This window comes from Schistocerca serialis, chromosome 6, assembly GCF_023864345.2.
Source record: "Schistocerca serialis cubense isolate TAMUIC-IGC-003099 chromosome 6, iqSchSeri2.2, whole genome shotgun sequence".
NCBI lineage: Eukaryota > Metazoa > Arthropoda > Insecta > Orthoptera > Acrididae > Schistocerca > Schistocerca serialis.
This window is the reverse complement of record NC_064643.1, coordinates 620,195,025-620,216,966: the sequence shown is the minus strand read 5'-3', so window position 1 is coordinate 620,216,966 and position 21,942 is coordinate 620,195,025. Positions and strand designations below refer to the sequence as shown.

Sequence of the window (21,942 nt, the reverse complement as noted above, 5' to 3'; positions counted from 1 at the left end):
CATCCTTCATGTGCCAAACAGATGAAAGTCTGAAGGTGCGAAATCCAGGCTGTAGAGCAGGCGAGGAAGAACAGTCCTATGAAGTTTGTGAGCTCCTCTTGGGAGCATAGACTTGTTTGAGGCCCTGCGTTGTCATGGAGAAGTTCGCTTGCATTTTTGTGGCAATGAACCCTGAATTAGTTTCTTCAATTTCCTGAATGTAGTATAACACGTCAGAGATTATGGTTGCACCATGAGGGAGGACATCAAACTGAATAACCTCTTCAGAGCCACAGAAGACAATCGCAATGACTTTCCTGGCTGAGGGTGCGACTTGGAACTGTTTCTTTGTAGGAGAAGTGGTGTGTCGCGCCTCCATGGATTGGCGTTTTGTTTCCGGTTCGAAATGACGAGCCCATGTTCGAAATATAATTATCATGATCAGCTTTGTAACGCAAAAGCAATTACACATAGATGGTGCTTCGTGCTCTTTATAATCTTCTGTTAGACGAAGAGGACCCAAGTGGGCACACACCTTTGGGAACCCCACTACCAACAGAGATGTCCACTTTGTGCAGCGTCCTTTTTACCATGATGACAGATGCCCTACCCGACGACTCACTGTGCTTTTGTTCACTGCCACGTCTCTGTAGGTCTTCTACATGAGCCTATGAACACCTGTGATGCTCTGGTTTGTAGCTACTTATAGCGCCGCCACCTATCGGAACTTCATAAAACTACAGGTGCTAAAGTGGGAATATTCTACGATGTTCCACAACATATTCCGCATTTCTTTGCCGAAATTGGCAGAGAAAGATGTTGCATTACTTACTGAACGCTCCTCGAAACACAGTGTGGGCCAAATAAAAGCTGGCCCGGGTGGCCGAGCGGTTCTAGGTGCTTCAGTCTGGAACCGTGCGACCACTACGGTCGCAGGTTCGAATCCTGCCTCAGGCATGGATGTGTGTGATGCCCTTAGGTTACTTAGGTTTAAGTAGTTCTAAGTACTAGGGGACTGATGACCTCAGATGTTAAGTCCCATAGTGCTGAGAACCATTTGAACCAAATAAAAGTGGATGCGACTGGAGTTTAGTGGCAGCAATAACGAAGAAGGAAAAGCAACAGGATGGAGCAACAGCGCATACAGCCAGCTGAACCTTAGAGCACATTTACACAATCTTCATGCCTGAAGTAATTGTTAGCAGACGATTGTTTCGTCGTGGTCCTAGCTGGCCTCCTGGTCAGTATTGGAACAAGGCTGGTTCTGCCCCAAAGTACTGTTGTCCAAGGTGGCGGCAATGGCGTCATCCAAGATGGCGGCGATGACTTCATACAAGATGGCGGCGTTGACATCACACAAGAAGGCGGACTTTGGCGGGAAGTTTGAATTTTGGCAGGAAAGTGTCATACCCCCCATGCCCAGAAAAATGACAGGAAGTTCAAATTCGAACATGATAATAAGGCACGCCTACGATAATGGTGGGAAAAACAGATTTGTCTTTATTAGTTAACGAATTTCAGGCAGGTGTGTTCACCACTGAGTCTGGCCTCCAACTGGTTTAGTTCATATTGGTGTCACCAGAGGGCGCTCTCCTGACTTCATGTCATGACGCAAGTACCGTTATTCCAGATGATGGCAGCCACTGCATTCACCACGAGCTCCATAGCCCAACACATAGTGAAAGTGCAAGTGACCTTTCTTTACTGGAGGAATTCAAACTCAGCACCAGTTCCTGGGAAGAGGTGGCAGTCTGTACATTGAAAAGTAGTTGAAATTAGATAGTTGAACACCTTTTCTTACCTTTTCTTACCAGTGGCTGCCATCACCTTGCATAATGGTACTTGTGTCAGGAATAGACATCAGGAGAGCGCCCTCTGGTGACACCGATATGAACTAAGCCAGTTGGAGGCCAGACTCAGTGGCGAACACATCTGTCTGAAGTTCGTTAGCTAATATAGACAAGTCTGTTTTTCCTGCCATTATCGTAGGTGTGCCACATTACCATGTTGGAATTTGAACTTTGCGCAATTTTTATTGGGGAGAGTGTTAGGTTAGTGGGTGTAGGCCAAGTGTACAATCTTACACCACGTCACAGTCACTATCTTGGATGATGTCACAATGGTGCCCTCTGGTGTCAACGATTTCAACTAAGCCAGTTGGGCACTAGAGCTCAGGAAAACACGCATGTTTGAAATTGGTTAAATAATAAAGACGAGCCCCTTTTTCTCGCCATTTTTCTTGGTGTGACGCATTATTCTGTTGGAATTTTAACTTCCTGCCATTTTTATGAGTGATGGGGGTGTGGCAGTTTCCCACCAAAATTCAAACTTCCCGCCAAAATTTGCCATCTTGTATGATGTCATAGCTGCCATCTTACATGACATCATCAACGTCATCTTGGATAACAGTACTTTGGGGCAGAGTCAGCCTTGTTCCAATACTCAGGTCAGCTAATCTGTCAGTGTGCGATTACATTGTACGGGGAGACCTCAAGTATAAGGTGTATCATAACAACGCTCAATCTTCAAGAACTGCAGCAGAACGTTTCGGATGAGACTGAAGCTATTTCAGCAGGCCAGCTTCGATCCACCTTCAGCAGCTAGCTGAACAGGGCCCAAAAGCGCCGAGAGAAGTGGTGGCCACTTTCAACACCTGTTTAGTCAGGTTAATACCGTATTTCCTTTCCTCTGTTGGCTTTCCTTGTACCCTGAAACTGTTCTCCAGGTCATTTTCCTCCGATGTGTATGTACAAATATCTCACAAATTACTCTCGCTCAGTTGTAGGTACCTATTATAAAGCGGTAGTATTAAAAGTCTGGTGATTGTTTAATGAATGTAGTTCTGGGATTTATTTTTTAAGAAATTGCGCTTCGTTTATTTCACGCCTCCTCTTTTCACAAAATTAATGAGCTCCACTCCTCCAGCTCAGATCCTTGGGTACGTTTTTGAGAATCGTCGAATCATACTTTCTCAGCATATACTTGACACAACTCATGCTTCTCACAATGTCTTCCCCTTTACAGTGTAGTCCTCTTTGAAAACTTAAAAAAAATGATTTTTGTTTAAAATGTTGTCTGGGATGTCTGCTTTATGGTTGTGTTCATCCTTAGTTCGCTAGAAACTCCGTTAGCGAATTACAGGGCGATTTGGGAAAAAAAATGTCTCCGAAAACCATTCACAGCCGGAAAAAAACTGTCCATATTGCAACCAATGTGGCAGCATGTAATTTCAACGACGACCTAATAGGCATTACGGAAATTTTGAAAGTTCTCAGACGTTAGATGGGATTAGCCTGGTACAGCATCTGCATAAAAGTGGACGAAAAGCGTATCGAGGGAGAAGAGCAACGGATAACAGAAGCTGCCTAAGACGCCCGCAGGACCACCATGACTACGAAGAAGATGGAGGAGGGCCTCCTTTTGGACTTGGAAGAATTGGTGGATGGTCTGCAGATCGCTGACCAGATGTGTGATTAACGTAACTACACGAAATATAACTCTAAACTTTGAACGCGTTTTTCTCCAAACTATTTTTCAAATTGGTGGGAAACTACTTTGGAACGCTTCATACAAAATGGCTCTGAGCACTATGGGACTTAACTTCTGAGGTCATCAATCCCCTAGAACTAACCTAAGGACATCACACACACCCATGCCCGAGGCAGGATTCGAACCTGCGACCGTAGGAACGCTTCATACAATTGTGACTAATTTGGTGCCGGCTTTCTACATTGAATTCTCTATCAGCAAACGTAACCATTCTGCGATATCTTTAAGAGTATTTTCGGTGCACGTTTCGTGCAGATTTTTTCGCGGTTGGGAGTGGAGGGCTGTGGTAATTAACTGATGAGACGGAGCTGACTAACATTAACAAAAGCATCCCTTAGGTGAACCTGGTACTCTTAGCTGGTTACAGGGCTGCCGTCCTCACGGTTGTAGGGCCATCAGCTCAGGGGAACAATTTGGGCACCACGGTTTCTCCTTTCATGAGCACCGATCTCAATGTGTAACAGACTGGACCACTTACAATGTTCCTAGAACCTTTAACCACAATGAATAGTAGTCAATCCAACAACGATACGTGCAGACTGAAAGTGCTGCGGATAGCTGAAACCGCAGTCAAGTAACAAAAACAATTTCATTTCCTTTAAGCTCTCAATAACTAGGACAAATTTTAAAACATCTATCCTGACAGACTCATTGAAATTACTATCTTAATGTATATCCATTCATTAATAAAAGTTTTACTCAATGAAACAAATAATGAAACTGATAAGAAATAAAATCTGATTTTAATTACTGTGGCCCCATGCACAACAATCAATGTATGTAAACCATACACAACGGACATATACAATTTGGACATAACCACTACAAACCACACATGTACAACGCGATTACTAATGCCCATTGCAATGATTTATCATGCGCTTTAACTCGCCCGAAAACCACAACCCAAAGAAATCGCGCAGCGGTATCTGATGGCTGCGTGCAGCTTAAGATAAAGTTATGCTGACGAATTTTTGACTATCTTAAACCAAGAAAGGCAAAGGCAATAACTTAAACTACCGTGGTGCACTACAGGGCTATTACAAATGATTGAAGCGATTTCATAAATTCACTGTAGCTCCATTCATTGACATATGGTCACGACACACTACAGATACGTAGAAAAACTCATAAAGTTTTGTTCGGCTGAAGCCGCACTTCAGGTTTCTGCCGCCAGAGCGCTCGAGAGCGCAGTGAGACAAAATGGCGACAGGAGCCGAGAAAGCGGATGTCGTGCTTGAAATGCACTCACATCAGTCAGTCATAACAGTGCAATGATACTTCAGGACGAAGTTCAACAAAGATCCACCAACTGCTAACTCCATTCGGCGATGGTGTGCGCAGTTTAAGGCTTCTGGATGCCTCTATAAGGGGAAATCAACGGGTCGGCCTGCAGTGAGCGAAGAAACGGTTGAACGCGTGCGGGCAAGTTTCACGCGTAGCCTGCGGAAGTCGACGAATAAAGCAAGCAGGGAGCTAAACGTACCACAGCCGACGGTTTGGAAAATCTTACGGAAAAGGCTAAAGCAGAAGCCTTACCGTTTACAGTTGCTATAAGCCCTAACACCCGATGACAAAGTCAAACGCTTAGAATTTTCGGCGCGGTTGCAACAGCTCATGGAAGAGGATGCGTTCAGTGCGAAACTTGTTTTCAGTGATGAAGCAACATTTTTTCTTAATGGTGAAGTGAACAGACACAATGTGCGAATCTGGGCGGTAGAGAATCCTCACGCATTCGTGCAGCAAATTCGCAATTCACCAAAAGTTAACGAGTTTTGTGCAATCTCACGATTTAAAGTTTACAGCCCCTTTTTCTTCTGCAACGTTACAGGACACGTGTATCTGGTCATGCTGGAAAATTGGCTCATGCCACAACTGGAGACCGTCAGCGCCGACTTCATCTTTCAACAGGATGGTGCTCCACCGCACTTCCATCATGATGTTCGGCATTTCTTAAACAGGAGATTGGAAAACCGATGGATCGGTCGTGGTGGAGATCATGATCAGCATTCATGTCATGGCCTCCACGCTCTCCCGACTTAACCCCATGCGATTTCTTTCTGTGGGGTTATGTGAAAGATTCAGTGTTTAAACCTCCTCTACCAAGAAACGTGCCAGAACTGCGAGCTCGCATCAACGATGCTTTCGAACTCATTGATGGGGATATGCTGCGCCGAGTGTGGGAGGAACTTGATTATCGGCTTGATGTCTGCCGAATCACTAAAGGGGCACATATCAAACATTTGTGAATGCCTAAAAAAACTTTTTGAGTTTTTGTATGTGTGTGCAAAGCATTGTGAAAATATCTCAAATAATAAAGTTATTGTAGAGCTGTGAAATCGCTTCAATCATTTGTAATAACTGACCAATGGTGGTGGGACATCGCGCCTTAATGCCCCGGTTTTACTTAGACTCATGCGGGACACCACATACAAACGTTTAATGTATAATCCCTTTAGCCCTTATGGCATATAACACATTAACCAATATTATGATTACAGTGGAAACTTCCACTGCATCGCCCACGAAGGACAAGACGTAAACTCTTCAATAATTTTGTTAAATTCGATAGCCGTTTGCACAGACAACACACATTGGGTAGACGTGTGTTGGGGTTGGGTTGTTTTGGGAAAGAGACCAAACAGCGAGGTCATCGGTCTCATCGGATTAGGGAAGGACGGGGAAGGAAGTCGGCCATGCTCTTTCAAACGAACCATTCCGCCATTTGCCTGGAGCGATTTAGGGAAATCACGGAAAACCTAAATCAGGATGGTCGGACGTGGAATTGAACCGTCGTACTCCCAACCGCGAGTCCAGTGTACTAACCACTGCGCGACTTCGCACGGTCGAAGATGTGTGTAACCACATTCCCATGTAAGGGTGTAAAGCAACACTGCCGGCCATTACCGCAAAATAGGAAAAAATGGACAAACCGCAAATTTGCGTAATTTCGGCAAACCAGACCAGTAGCAGCGAGGGACAAGACAACGGCGGAGCAGCTAAAGGGGTCACACTTCGTGATAGCACTCCGCATCAGACTCAAACAACACTAGTCTTGTTCCGCGCCGATCTTTGTTGCACAAAACCCTTAGCACCAAACAGTATTTCCTCATCAGTGTCGACTGTCCAGTAGTTTACGCAATTCTCAACGTTGGCTGCTGGTATACAATCAGACAACTTTGCACTACCGCTCCAGATTCTATATCAAAAATGAACACTGGGAACACAGTTAAACTAAAGCCTTTGGCAACCGATCACAGTGTAGCATTTGCATGTGTACACATCACCCAATATCACCTTAGAAGGCGTGCTTGGACAAAACCAACCAACTGTTACAACGACGTTAAGAACTCTCACCAACAAACAGTGTAAATCACCAGTCACCTACAAACTTTTTTAAAAAAAAGCTTCAACACGTAATGTCCGCTTTGCCCGCCCAGTTAGCCGTGTAGTCTAACGCACGGCTTTCCGGGCGGGAAGTAGCGCCTGGTCCCCGACACGAATCCGCTAGGCGGATTTGTGTCGAGGTCCGGTGAACCGGCCAGTCTGTGGATGGTTTTTAGGCGGTTTTCCATCTGCCTCGGCGAATGCGGGCTGATTCCACGTATTCCGACTCAGTTACACTATGTCGCCGGCCGGAGTGGCCTTGCGGTTCTGGACGCTACAGTCTGGAGCTGGGCGACCGCCAAGGTTGCAGGTTCGATTCCTGCCTCGGGAATGGATGTGTGTGATGTCCTTAGGTTAGTTAGGTTTAATTAGTTCTAAGTTCTAGGCGACTGATGACCTCAGAAGTTAAGTCGCATAGTGCTCCGAGCCATTTGAACCATTTACACTATGTCGGCCATTGCTGCGCAAACAAGTTCTCCACGTACGCGTACACCACCATTACTCTACCATGCAAACATAGTGGTTACACTCGTCTGGTGTAAGACGTTCCCTGGGGGTCCACAGGGGGCCGAACCGCACCGTAACCCTGGGTTCGGTGTGGGGCGGCGGAGGGGTGAAGACTACGGTAGTCGTCGTGGGGTTGTGGACCACTGCGGCTGCGGCGGGGACGAAGCCTCTCCGCCGTTCCTAGGTCCCCGGTTAACATATAATACAGTACAATACAATGTCCGCTTTTGGATAATTAGTACCACAGGCAAAATAAAACAATTGCTTTAGACTGATAGTTCAAAGAGCTAAATGAAATCCGCAGTTCACTATTGCCAGCCAACAGTGATCCCAAAAGAATAACAATTAACACTCTCTGTTACAGCTGCTGTACACCAAATCGGCAGCTCACAAACAGGAGATGATACTTTAAGTAAATCCCAGAGGCAACTGCCGCTATTTGCTTGCCCCAAGCACTGCACGCTTCCCATAGAGGGCGCTTCGCCGACAACGTAGAGCGCCAAGCAAGCGCCAAGTTCGGCGTAAGGCGGACGGGCATGACAATTCAAACCGCTGAAACGATGAACACCAGGCACAGCTTTTGTCTCAATTGTCTGGGCGAAAAACGTTACATTTTTCAACACATCATCATTTTGTTAGACATTAATATTCTTCGTTCATCGTATATATGCTGATAGAAAATATACTGAAAATAACTTACAAAAAAATATTTTAGTGCGGGTCCAATAGGAGAGCGTCGGAAATTCCCGCCAATGATCAATGTTCCGGCTATAAAGGGTCCTTTTACCAGGTGCAGCAGTTAGACGGAGCATCCGATGTGGACACGAAAATGATTTATTAAAGAAAAAAGTGTAAAGAATTAAACTACATCAGCAGATTCAGCATTATTTTTTATTTTACTTGAAAAACAATCAGGACAATCATTTACGAGGTCTGTTCAAAAAATTCCGGAACATTCGTAGTTTCGCGCCAATGGTGCGTTGGAGCGAAATGCGCCTGGCATCCCTGAAGATGCCTGTGCTAAATGTGTATCTGCCGGAAGTTTCATTGTTGTTATGTCTGTTGTTATTGTTCAGTGTTGTATGACGTGGATCATAGTGTCACAAAGTTTGCGAACTTCGAGATGACAGAGTTAGACGAACAACGCTTCTGCATTAAATTTTGCGTGAAAGTCAAGAAAACCTTCACAGAGACACACCAAATGATGCAGAAAGTCTCCGGTGATGAGTGCTTAAGCCATACTCACTGTTACGAATAGTGAGTTAAAGATGACCTTCGTTCAGAACGCCCTTCTACGCCTGCAGACGACGCTCATGACAGGAACGTCAACGAAAGCTGACTGTCCGAGAGATTACAGAAGAATATAACATTTCAGTTGGATCATGTCATGAAATCCTGACACAGCATCGTGTTGCCGCCAAGTTCGTCCCACCTCTCATGAGTGAAGACTAGAAAGACCTTCGTTTCGCAATCTGTGAAGAGCTTTTGGGTTGCGCAAATGAGAACGAGATGTTCCTTAGGAGAATCGTAACTGGTGACGAGACGTGGGTTTACGGTTATGATGTTGAGACCAAAGTTCAGTCTTCACACTGGGTCGAGAGAGGTTCTCCAAGACCAAAAACATCTCGTCAGGTCAGGTCAAATGTCAAAGCCATGTTGATAGATTTCTTTGTCTTTGAAGGATTAGTTCATCATGAATTCGTGTCACAGGGACAAATTGTTAATCTATGGTACTATTGGAACGTGCTGCGACGCCTGAAAGAAAATGTAAGAAAGAAAGGGCCTGAAACGCGGCAAGACAATTCATGGCTCTTGCATAACGAAACGCACCCGCACATTCATTCATCCCTGTTGTTGCGTGGCTTGCACAAAAAACGAAAACACTGTGCAACCTCAGCCTCTGTACTCCCTACACCTGACCCCTGCCGACTCTTTTTATTCCCGGAAATGAAAGCACCATTGAAACAACGAAGATTTGAAACGATAGATGAGATAAAAGAAAATTCTCAGACGGCGCTTCGCGCCGTCCAGTAAGAGGCGTACCAAAACTGCTTCCCGAAGTGGACACGGCGTTGCGAGCGGTGTATCAATTGTGGAGGAGAATATTTCGAAGGAGACCGTGCATAATAAGTAAAATGTAAGTGTAGAAAAATTTTGTGGACAAAGTTCCGCAATTTTTTGAACAGACCTCGTATGTTTTATGCGTTCAACGAGGACCACCTCCTTACGATTTACTGCGTTCTGTTTGCTAGAAGGTTTTCGATATAATCGCATACTTGTCCAGACATTCCGAAAGCAAGTATTTTTCTTACCAGGCGATGACATGGAAATGCATCGAAATCTTCGAAATTCGACAAGCACAGCAGCAACCAGGACTCTCTCATCTGCTGCCTGCCGGGTGCCATCGGCGAATAAATCGATTTTGTTGCTAGAATTCTTGTTCGCATACGGGCTTTTTATCTTACGAACACAAATGAACGCAAAGTTTTGGCTTCACGTGATAGGCGTTCGCGAAATCAGTGTTCATTTGACCTTCGAAAACCACATCAGTTGGCAAGTGGACAACGATTGACAGCTCCTCCTACGCGCTGCAGGCCATTCTGAAGTTAATGGCATAGGGCGTTCCCCATTGTATCACATATTAGGGTTTCTTCAAAGTCCATTCGCTTAAGAAGCGCGGGAGGACAGACTACTTAAATGTGTCTGTGTGCGCTGTAGTTAGCCTAATCTTGTCTGCGCCACCCTATGGGACTGATACCTAAGGAGTTGTAGTAAATTCCTAGATTCTCCACTTAATTCTGCTTCTTGAAACTATGCAGTATAGTTTGGAGTAAATCTTCAAGCGTCCACCAAATCAGATTTATCAGCATCTTCATGATGCTGTCCCTTGGAGCGAACAAGCCTGTGGCCATTGTGGTGCCCTCCTTTGTATACGTTCAATATGTCCCTTTAATATTACTTTGTATGAGTATCACATAACCGCATCTACATCTACATACATAATCGGCAAGCTACCGTAAGGTGCGTAGCGGAGGGTACCACTACTACTAGTCATTTCCATTCCCGTTCAATAGGCAAAAAGAGTGAGTCTGTATTCCTCCGCATGAGCTCTAATTTATCGTGTCTTATCTTCGTGGCCCTTACGTTGAATGCATGTTGGCGCCAGCAAAATCATTCCGTAATCAGCTTAAGCTGCGCGGGATTAGCCGAGCGGTCTAGGCGCTGCAGTCATGGACTGTGCGGAAGGTCCCGGCGGAGGTTCGAGTCCTCCCTCGGGCATGGGTGTGTGTCTTTGTCCTTAGGATAATTTAGGTTAAGTAGTGTGTAAGCTTAGGGACTGATGACCTTAGCAGTTAAGTCTCATAAGATTTCACACACATTTGAACTTTTGAACAATCAGCTTAAATCCCAGTTCTCTAAACGTTCTCAATACTGTTCCCTGAAAAGAGCATCGCCTTTCCTCCAGGGATTCCCATTTGAGTTGCATCTCCGTAATAGTATCGTGTTCTTCGAACCTACCGGTAACGAATTCAGCAGCTCATCTGTGAATTGCTTCATTGTCTTCGCTTAATCCGACCTTGTGCGAATCCCAAACACTATGCCAGTACTCAAGAATAGGTCGCACCAGGGTCCTACAGGGTGACACAGAACAATGGGAATGTTTGAAATGAGTAATGGCAGCCATGGCCAGGTGACAGCAATGCTGGTTCGTGACAGTTAGTGAGTAAACAGTCCGCCATTTCAGTAATCTTGAATCAGTTGAACGTACAACATCGTGCGTTAGCAATAAAAACGTTTTGTAAAAACTATGATAGTTTGGTAGCGACGCCGAGGGAGTTTCGATGTTTTTATAATTTAGGACGTCATGATGCCGTTCCGTCGAAACACACGATAGAATTTTAGATTAATAACTTTGAAGAGACTGGATCTGCGCTCAAGAAGAAACCAACAGGACGACCAAGAAGTGTGCCTTCTCCAGCGAACAATGATGTTAAACGCGAGTTACGATTAGGATTCTGTCAGCAAATGATAACAAAAATAAACAATGGCGATGAATTTCTAAACAAATTGTGGATGTCACATGAGGCAATTTTCATCTCACAGGTTATGTGAATAAACAGAACTACCGTTACTGGGCAGCCGCGCGGAGTGACCGCGCGGTTTGAGGCGCCTTGTAGCGGACTGCGCGGCCCCTCCCGCTGGAGGTTCGAGTCCTCCCTCGGGCTTGGGAGTGTGTGTTGTTCTTAGGATAAGTTAGTTTCAGTTAGTTTAAGAAGTGTGTAAGTCTAGGGACCGATGATCTCAGCAGTTTGATCCCTTAAGAATTCACTCACATTGGAACATTTGGTTCGTTACTGGGCAAACACAAATCCGAATGACATTCATGAGCGCCTTTTACACGCTAGTAAAGTGACAATATGAAGTGGTATCTCATCACATAGGATTATCGGACCGTATTTTTCCGTAAATGAACAGGGAAACACAAAAACTGTCAATGCTGATCGTTACTTGGAGATGTTACGAACTTCCTTTACACCTGCATTGAACAACTTTCCAAACGTCCAAGAAGCCTGGTTTCAACAGGACGGAGCGATATCACACACTGCACGGCAATCAATAGCATAGGTGCGAGAATTGTTTGGCAACCGTCTAATCTCACGATTCGGTAACATTCTCTGGCCCCCTAGATCGCCAAATTTATCCGTTTGTGATTTTTTATTGTGGGGCTACCTCAAGAGCAAAGTCTACACCACTATAAAGGACGTATTTAAAAAAAAAATGATAAATGCCATCAAGTTGTTAAGGTTTCAGTTACTATGAATGCAATTTCTTTCCTTCATCACTTCTAGTTTTATTGGATTGTGGAAATATTCCCATTTTTCTGTGTCACCTGTATATGCAATCTCCTTTACAGATGAACCACACTTTCCCAAAATTCTCCCTATAAACCGAAATCGACCAGTCGCCTTCTGTACCACAATCCTCACATGCTCTTTTCACTTCATATCGCTTTGCAACGTTACATCCTAATATTTAAACGGCTTGGGCACATGCAGGATACTACTAATGTTGTATCCGATGTTTCTCCCGGTACTGATTTTAATTTTTCTACGTTTAGAACGAGCTTCCATCCACCACACCAACTAGATGTTTCGTCTAAGTCATCTTTTATCATCAACTTTAACACCTTCCCATTCATCACAGCATCATTAGCAAACAGCAGCAGATTGCTGGCCACCTTAAATGGTTCAAATGGCTCTAAGCACTATGGCACTTAACATCTGAGGTCATCAGTCCCCTAGACTTAGAACTACTTAAACCTAACTAACCTAAGGACATCGCACACATCCATGCTCGAGGCAGGATTCGAACCTGCGATCGTAGCAGCAGCGCGGTTCCGGACTGAAGAGCCTAGAACCGCTCGACCACAGCGGCCAGCGCCACCTTGTCCGCCAGATCATTTAGGCTATGTGAGTAGAGAACAATAGCCGTACTATCTCACTTTAGGTAATGTTCGAGGACGGGTCGTGCGATGGGTTGGTTGGGTTGTTGTGGAGGAGGAGACCAGACAGCGAGGTCATCGGTCTCATCGGATTAGGGAAGGACGGGGAAGGAAGTCGGCCGTGAACTTTCAAAGGAACCATCCCGGCATTTGCCTGGAGCGATTTAGGGAAATCACGGGAAACCTAAATCAGGATGGCCGGGACGCGGGATTGAACTGTCGTCCTCCCGAATGCGAGTCCAGTGTGCTAACCACGGTAGTGCGATGTTTCGTACGTATCTCCTTTTAGAGTGTTTGCACTTTCCCAGTAACCGTATCTTACTAATAAATCGAAGTCTGCCATCTGATGTATCTACTACTGAGCCTATGTTATAGTTCCATTTCATATCCCTACAAATTGTTGCCCCAAGTTATTTATATGACTTAATAGTTTCCAGTTGTGACTCACTGATATTTAAAGCGTGGGATACTGCAAGTGTTGTGTTTTGTGGAGTGCACAGTTTTAGTTTTCTATAAATCTGAATAAAGTTGCTCTGCTTTTGCACCTCTTTGACATCTTATCTGACTGAATATTCGTGCAGATTTTCTCAGATGGTACCTCATTACAAATAATTGCATCAGCTGCGTAATGTCTTCGGTTACTATTATCATTTTATGCTAGGTCATTAATGAATAACACAATCATACTTTCCTGGGCTACGGTTAAATTCACTTCATCTGCGTCCCCGCTACCAAGAAACCTCTAAGCAGTCACAAATTTCGTTTGATACCGCGTATTATCGCATTTTCGTTATTAAGTGCTACTGTGATACCGAATAAAAGAAGCTTTTCAAAATTCAATAAATACTGTACCTACATGACCACTGCTTTGATGTACGGCTTTCATGATGTCATATGAAAAAAACGCGAGTTGTCTGTCACACAGCACCTCATGGTTCAGAATTCATGGTGGATGGCATAAGGCCCCTACCTCGCTCCAACTTATCAGCCGAACGACCGATCGACCGTCCGACCGATCAATTTTGTGGCAGCCTACGTCCCAACCGATTGCATCCAGTTATTACAGTGTCGCCCTGTTGTAATTTGTTTGTCTGAAGTTAAGTGTTTATGTTGGTTTCATACAGGAACAGAAACGTGCATTTGTCTTCGCTGTTTTAGAGGTAACAAAGCCTTAAGAAACTCATTTCAAATTCAGAGAAGAAAGACTAGACATGGTGATGGCGCACATTATCTAATAAATAAACAACAGACGGTTAAGAAATGAATCATTTAGCAACTGTTAGAACTGTAATAAAAAAGCCTCACTTTGCTCTTCGAAGCAGATGGCTTGTATATAGACTGGACTTCTTTTAACACCTTACTAATGAAGCAGGTATAGACTGGACTTTTTTTAACACCTATACTAATGAAGCAAGTGTGCTTAATGAATTAATGTCCATTAAATGTTGATATTTCGGTTTTTACTTTTAAAAGTATATTAAAGTATCGGAAATAAAACCTAAAAACAGGAATACGAAAGGGCGAAGGACTTTTATTATCTTTCTGTCCCACACGAAACCATTACAGATTCGTTCAAAAAAAAAAAAAAAAAGTGCTTCATTTCTTGCATCTACATTGCTATATCTCTCGTACGACGTGTCCCACAAACATTTGCAGCCTTTAAATTTCTCCAGAAATTAAAGGTTCGTCCGCCTCGTATCTTCTTATGTATATGAAGGGCTTATTTCAATAGTAGTACAAGTCCATTTTTGTTCATTCTGAGATACAGAGTCCTAAAGTTAAATGAGCGCTGAAAAATCTGCAATTGATATTTCTGGTATCTCAACCGCAGATTTTTCAAGTATATATACGTGAATATTTCTGGCATCTCAACTGCAGATTTATCAGCGTTTATTTAACTTTAGGACACGCTATTTCAGAATGAACAAAAATGGACTTTACTACTATTGAAATAAGCCCTTCATATTAGAACAGCATTTAATCCCTCTCGCAGTGACGAAAGACGAACTTCTGTCGGGCGGTTGGGACGACAGCGCTTCACACGGTCCAATTTTTCGTAAAGAATGGAAGGTCTTGGGTGGGGGAGGGGGCACTGTCGGGTTTTCCGATAACGTTGTGAACCGAAGCTGGCCGACATGGGAAGTTCGTCGGTCGGTCTGTCGAAACGCCTACAAACGTCCAATTTGTCGGTACGACAGCCGGTCCGTTGGTGGGTGTGTAGGGTCCCTATAGCAACAACCAACAAGTGTATTCAACCGTTTTCCGATAACGTGGTGAACGGAAGCTAGCTTCTGGATAACGTAAAGCGCTCGCGGGTGCAACGTTGGGCGGGCCACGTATGTTTGTGTTGCGTGGCCGTTGCGTCAGGCCGCCTTCGCGGGGAAAAGTGTGCTGTCTGCCGGCTAGCGGGACGTTGAAGGGGGCGGGGAGGGGAGGAAGCGGGAGGACAGGTGGTGGGGGGTGCTGTTGATACGGCTGTGGCAGGCGCGGCAGCCGCCTGCTAGGGAGACCTGTGAGGCCGAGCAGCAGCGGCGGGCGCTACAGTGCTAGACTAGCTATGGCGACGACGGCGACGGGCGAGGCAGCGACGCGCGTGCGCTACAGGCGCACCAAGAGCGTCACCAGGGCCGAGGAGATCCAGCACGAGGAGGCCAAGGCCAGGAAGTCGCAGCCCGACAGGCCGTAAGTGTCGCTACGCCACTCTCCAGCCTAGCAGCGGCTGTTTACAATACAGCTGACTGCGTGCGCCGACGACGCTGCGCCGCAGCTACACTTTCACGCCGCGCAGTCACGTGCGGAGATGAACTAATCCGAGCACGTACCATTGCATTTTACGTCCGTGCTAAGAGAGTCGTTAATTAGTGCTGGATCTCTCCTGATTGACAGTAAACATCTGCAACCATTGTGACGTCCAGTTCCGTACCGTCTCTGTCACATCGCTGTTGACCGAACGTTAAGCCCTAATCTTCCTTCCTGAGGGGGCGTTCCAAATACCTCTTTCACGACCAAAACTTTCCTCTGAACTTATCGCTTGCTAGGAGGTGACCTGGTTTCTAAGGTTCGTTGCCGCAATACTGACGAACCATCGTTCTGTTTCAAAACAGATCACTGGGGGCAACTTCTGCGCAATGAATATTGTCAGTGAAAGACAGGCTAGCGAGACTGTTACTGGTGTATATGTTGCCGATTTAATGAATTCTTACAAATACAATTGGGGAAAGAATTTCTATGCGGTAAAAAAAATTGACAGATGAAAATATTGTTGCCATCTAAATTTTTCTTGCTCGTAATAGCTATTTACTATTACTATTTCCGTTAAAGTAGCCTAGTGTGTTTGTTGTATGTCCAACCACAATTTTACAATTGGATTCTTAGCGTCTAGAGTTCAAATTCTTATACATACTTTCATCCATCCGTTCGTTTATCTAGCTTTCGCATGTTTTTCAGTACTTAAACCAAATTCACAGATGCTTTCTGTAACAAGATTGACTGATTTTTCTCTCCCTGGCTTGCCCAACTAAGCTAATGCGAAGTCCTTAACCCTGGAACACTGAAATGGGGGGAGGGGAAGACATGTTAAATTGCTACTAAACGATACTCAAGTTTATTGCTCGACATTTTATTTGAAAGGAAGGCATAATTTATAGGTTATGATAAATGAAAAGCACCAGTTTGCTTTTGTTCTACAGTATTACTTTTATTGTTTTAACCGGTTTTCGGCTTAAAAGGCCATCTTCGGACATTATAATGTTCTACCAAGAATAGATCTCCAATTGTATGTTACATACCAAATAAAGGGTCGACAGAAGCGTCCGATCCAACGCGTCGGCTTTGACCCGTGACGTAAGGGTGTTGTCGTGTGTGACGTCATGGCGGCGCGGAGTTTGGTTTGAGTGTGGCTGTCTCCAGTTCTGTTTTATCTTATTTTATTTACTTTTCTGATCTGTTCGTTCTATCCCGTGAGATTTTTTAAAAAGACAAAAAACACTAATCAGCTACTGAAGCATCTTTATCTTCTATGGGTTGCAGGGGTTAAGACCCCTGGGGAGGTGGGTATTCATGCATGGCTGTCTTCACTTACACGTTGTAGCTACGCAAGGCGTCTAAATTTGTTTATATTTAGTTTGCCCCCACCCAAAACACCTCATTTCCCGCGCTTGTCCCGTTAGTGTCATTAGGCTTCTTGTGGAAAGTGTGTGTGTTTGTTTTTGTTTCCGCCATATTTGTGACGCCATGGGTCAAAGCAGACGGGTGGGATCGGACGCTTCCGTATTTCCCAAATAAAGTATGTCTTGTTTTATGCCCTACTGCAGCCGCAGATTTTACGAGGATTTAGTAATCTAGGGCTAATGACGACCCAGTGTTGCCTCCTTCCTTCGTAACCACAGCGTAACACGGAAGTATCAGCACGTACATATCCTTCGCAAACGTGAACGGCACTTTAAATTGCCATGAATTTGCCATTGAGCAATTTTTCTCTACCCCCGTCCCCCTCACAAATTAGGTCTTGCAAACACATGCAAGAACGACATATCCTCTGATTCCTACGTAAAATGGCTAATAATTTATAGCCAAGCCTTCCAATATTTGGAAGAGAGTTGCTTTGACTCGGCCAACAAGTTTTGGGCCTCACCCGTGCAGGACAGCTTGAACATACTTTCGTTACATTAACACTCCCGTAGCTTATCTTGTCTTGTTGTTTGTCCGTCGGAAATGATTCATCTTGCCTTGGCACAGAAACTGCACCGCAACTCTGGAGTTCCCAGTAAGGGACGGAACCCGCTGTAGTCACCGGCGACAGTCCCGTACTACTTTGTAGTGCGGCCCACGTGCCTAGTGACAAGCAGAGTGGAGTGTTTTTCTGCGAACTGGTTGTCTCACGGATCAAAGTCCTTCGGTACACAGTGTGGCGACCGGTTTAATCTTATCTGCAGGAATTTGACCGGCGATTTGACAGGTCACGTCGGAAACGGTTTCTTCCCGGCCTGAGAAAGCATCAGCGCATCGTATCCACGATGAATTCTTTTACTCTTTTATGCTTAACACTTTGTGTGCCACGTCGCTATAGCGTTAAACAGAATACTTAACTAGAAGCTACAGAGAATTCTGAAATTCAGAAATCTATTAATTAAATTGTTGTTACTTATATATGTTGTACTAAGATATCTACGTTTTCGTTCTCATTTGTGAATAAACTAAGTTTTCCACAAAATTACCATTCTTGGCGGTAAATCTTTCATGTTAGACGACTAGTACCGCAATACAATCTTTGCTAATGAAATATTTCGTAAATTGAAAAATGCTGTCCTAAGACCATTTATTGTCGTTTTTAAACTTAGTTGAGATAAGAACACGTTGGCAAATAAACTTATTCAAACGACGAAATTATTAATCTCCACTGTTAAAATGATTATCTCCTGCACTGTTGTAAATCAGATAATATTGTTACCCTCTTGTTTAAAGTCAGAACTTGTGTTACAAAATCTTTCAGTGCTAGGCACAATATGGAACTGTTTACTAAAACAGATAAATTCGTACAGTTTTATAGTTTTTTCTTTTACAGCTGCAGTGTTTAAGGAATAATCAGAAGCAATGAGAACAAAACTGCGATACCGGGCCGTCGGCGATAGTCGGCTCCCAAACAAGTAAACGAAGCCTTGTTCTGATCAACGTTCGTTCGACATGAAACGCCGAAAATAAACATTTTGCAATTATTTTCCAAGTCATAATTGATAAAACGCATTAAACATGTCTGAGTACTCAGGATGCAAAAACAGTAGTGTAATGGAAAACTGTTGTAGCACTGGAAGTAATTTCTAATCTTGTGCCACTGACAGTTATCGATAATATGCGACAAACTTTGAACCATTTGGCCTAGCGTCTGCCTTACGGAGAGCCGCGTGTAGCAAAAGCACACGTTTAACATCGTATATTGTTTCCAATTTGCTCCTGTGTTCAAAACAGTAGGTATGAGTTCCATCACAATAACTTTGACGTGAGCGTCTTCATACGGCAGTTACTGTCCATCTAAGTCACTTCAAAGCGGCGACATGACCATCAGATAAAAATTGACAGTATACAGTCCCTAACAATCTAAAAGCCACATACAGTCTATAGCAGTTTTGTTTCAGAAGGTGTCCAGTAAAAGAATCTGTGTTGGAGACACTTACGTAACAAAAAGAGCTCCAGTACGGTGGTTAATGTTGTAGTATTCATTAAATATTTCGTTCAGCCTTTCGCTACGTGTTTTCGTTTTAAATACAGATTATACCGTATCCTGTCAGAACTCCGTTAGAATAGTGCAGTCCTTCGAAGAATTATGTTTCGTTTGTAGTAATCCCTAACATTTTACCTGAGGAACTGCGCACAGGATTCCAGTCTGTGGCCCCTTTTGGTAGTTCGTTCAGTCTCCTTTTGTCCTCGTACCGAGTTGGGACTGTAGCTAACGCACGAGACTCGCAAATGTGTGGATTTCAAATCCATAATTGATTCCCAAAAACGAATGAGAAGAATGCTGAGAGTTTCTGTAAGGGAAAGTGACCAGTTTCTTCTACCATCCACTACTCCACCTTGGGCGCCGTCTCTAGTGACGGGATAAAGATCAATTTGTGAAGTTCTGCAACTTTGTAGCAGATCCAAACTGTATGCGGACCAGGATTCAAATCCAGAACTTTTCCTGAGCAGTGTTCTTACCTAAACTACCAAGGCACGACCCACCCTCACATCTCTCCCTCGTACATAACAAGCGTCACAGAATTTCTGCTGCACATCGTGCCGGGCCAGCAGTCTTGGAAGAAAGAATTCTGCGAAGAAATGGCTTAGCCATCGCCTAGGGAGTTGTTTTCAAAATGAATCTTTGACTCCCCAGCGAAGTGTGCAATGTTCTGACATTTCCTAGCAGAAAGTAGATACACCGACATGAATGAAGCTGTGAGAGCGGGTTCTGAGTAGCGGATGTATAACTCACCCCTAAGAAAATGACTTGACGAAGTCAGGGTTCCGGTTTAGAGTTCTGACCCCGTAAACAGTTTCAGAGTTTTAAAAAAAAGCACACATTCTACTGCAAAGACAGGTTCATTTTGTAAATTTACTCAAGCCAATTTCCGGAATACTGTTTCACAGCTAGTAATTGGTCTTGTTGATAAAGCACGTGCGAGAAACATCTGAAGATACTGGGGAAGTGTTTCTAGCTGTTGAACACTGTGCGCGAATTCCTTCTCAAAGAGGACGCATTCTCTACTGCCTAGAATGTTTTCTTCCAAGCTAAGAGGGCAAGTGTGGACCCGAATATCGTATTGAAAATTAAAGCCACAATTGGCAAGACAAGAGTCACAAAGCTACGGAAAGACTTCAGCAGATCAGCCGTCACCCTCCAACAAATGACCAATGATGGAGTCAAACACCGAATGTTGTTTGAAAAAATATAACGCAGAGAAATTTGAGGATTTCTGCACGCTGAATGTTCATTGCCAACGTTGACCTCAAAACAGGTCATCGACCTCAACTGATAACCTAGTCTACTCCCCTAGTTAGATAAGTTTAAAGAAATGATTTATGTCCTGTTTTGTATTACACGAACATCCTTAATCCTACGTGTGCTATGCTGTTACATCGAGTTATCTTGTAGTTATACATGTTTTGCTCTTAGTGTGTCTACTTCCTTTCCAATTTTCATTGGCTCCAAGTCCAAGCGATGTTTCAACCAAAACCGATTGCCGTGCGGTGCACTGACTACGATAAGGCACTGATAAACTGCAGTACGCCTGGTCGGTGAAAGGAAAGGTTGTAAAAGTCAAGACAGAAAAATACACAGTGATTCTGTCTCAAAATATTTTGTCACCAGCAACCACTATATCATCACGTTTTTGCCAAACTGCCAGGCAGAAACAATGTTAACATAATTATAATGGACAACGGAAACCACAAACTGTGCTTTGTTATAGTCGGTGCGAGGTTCTCCGAACGAAGACTGTTTTAGGAAGTTCGCACTCAATCCAAAGAAATCTCACATCAGAATTCGAAATTCTGAAGGATTTTCTCTGGCGGACACTAACAGCACGTGCAAATCCGAATACACCTACAATGTACTTTTCTCTACTTGTAATGTGGTCTTCAGGATTTCGATAGACTAACTACTGTAATTGATATACCCAAATAACGTGGTAGTAAAATTCTACGTTCTGAGAAGCCTGATTCAATTTACTTTGCAAAATAGATAAGTATTTACTACGTTATCGGTGGTTAAAGTAATTTTTAATCAGATGCTACTTCCAATAGAAAAGCATAGGCACTGAGTTAGACATTTGCGAACTGGAATAGAACAATTTTTCATTTTATGACGCAGCAGCATGATTTGATGTTCCCAAAGGCCACTTTGATTTTTAAGTTTCGCGAAATTGAAAGAAATTTGAATCGGACAGTTCAATGGTGTTTCGGACGACGAGCACATGCATACTCATAAGAGAAAACATATTCAAACATTTTAAATTTAGGCACACAAATAAGTTACCCTGCTTCATAAACTCTTCCGTACATAGTTTTATTAATACGAAGATAAGTTAGATTAAGTTTCAGGCAAATCAAAACAAATGCATCACGTTGTATCTTCTAAGCCTTTCTCAGGAACTTTCGACAATGTGTTTCTATGTGCAGCCAAAAAGCTTGCAAATGTTAAAAAGCCGCAGTCTTGACTGTGAGAGCTGCAGCAACTAATTTATGGTAGTGGACGCAACGAGAAATAGCAAAGATTCCAACCAGCAGTCATTCGTTACGTACACAGAAAAGGATTGACCGAAAATCAGGCCCACGAAACACGGCAGTTGCACCGGATACACATGCACCATTCTGTGTGACAGTGGAAATGTATGAAAATGAATTCCAACAGGCCCAGGAGCAGAACTAAGACTGCATTCGCCATGGGCGACCGTAAGCGGTTACAAGCCCGGAACAGCAAATGAAATACTGACCTCCCAAGGGATGACTAACAATTGACACAATCTATGAAAGGATATCAACGA

General features: G+C 43.9%; 1 protein-coding gene across 1 annotated transcript in view; it reads left to right on the top strand.

Annotated features, from left to right (window-relative positions):
- The first annotated feature begins 15,430 nt into the window (after positions 1 to 15,430).
- Positions 15,431 to 21,942, top strand: part of LOC126484397 (diacylglycerol O-acyltransferase 1) — a 127,533-nt gene continuing 121,021 nt past the window's right edge. Inside the window, exon 1 of the mRNA XM_050107896.1 lies at positions 15,431 to 15,607. Coding sequence (XP_049963853.1) covers positions 15,483 to 15,607 — 125 coding nt within the window. The 5' untranslated portion in view covers positions 15,431 to 15,482. The remainder of the gene's footprint in view (positions 15,608 to 21,942) is intronic.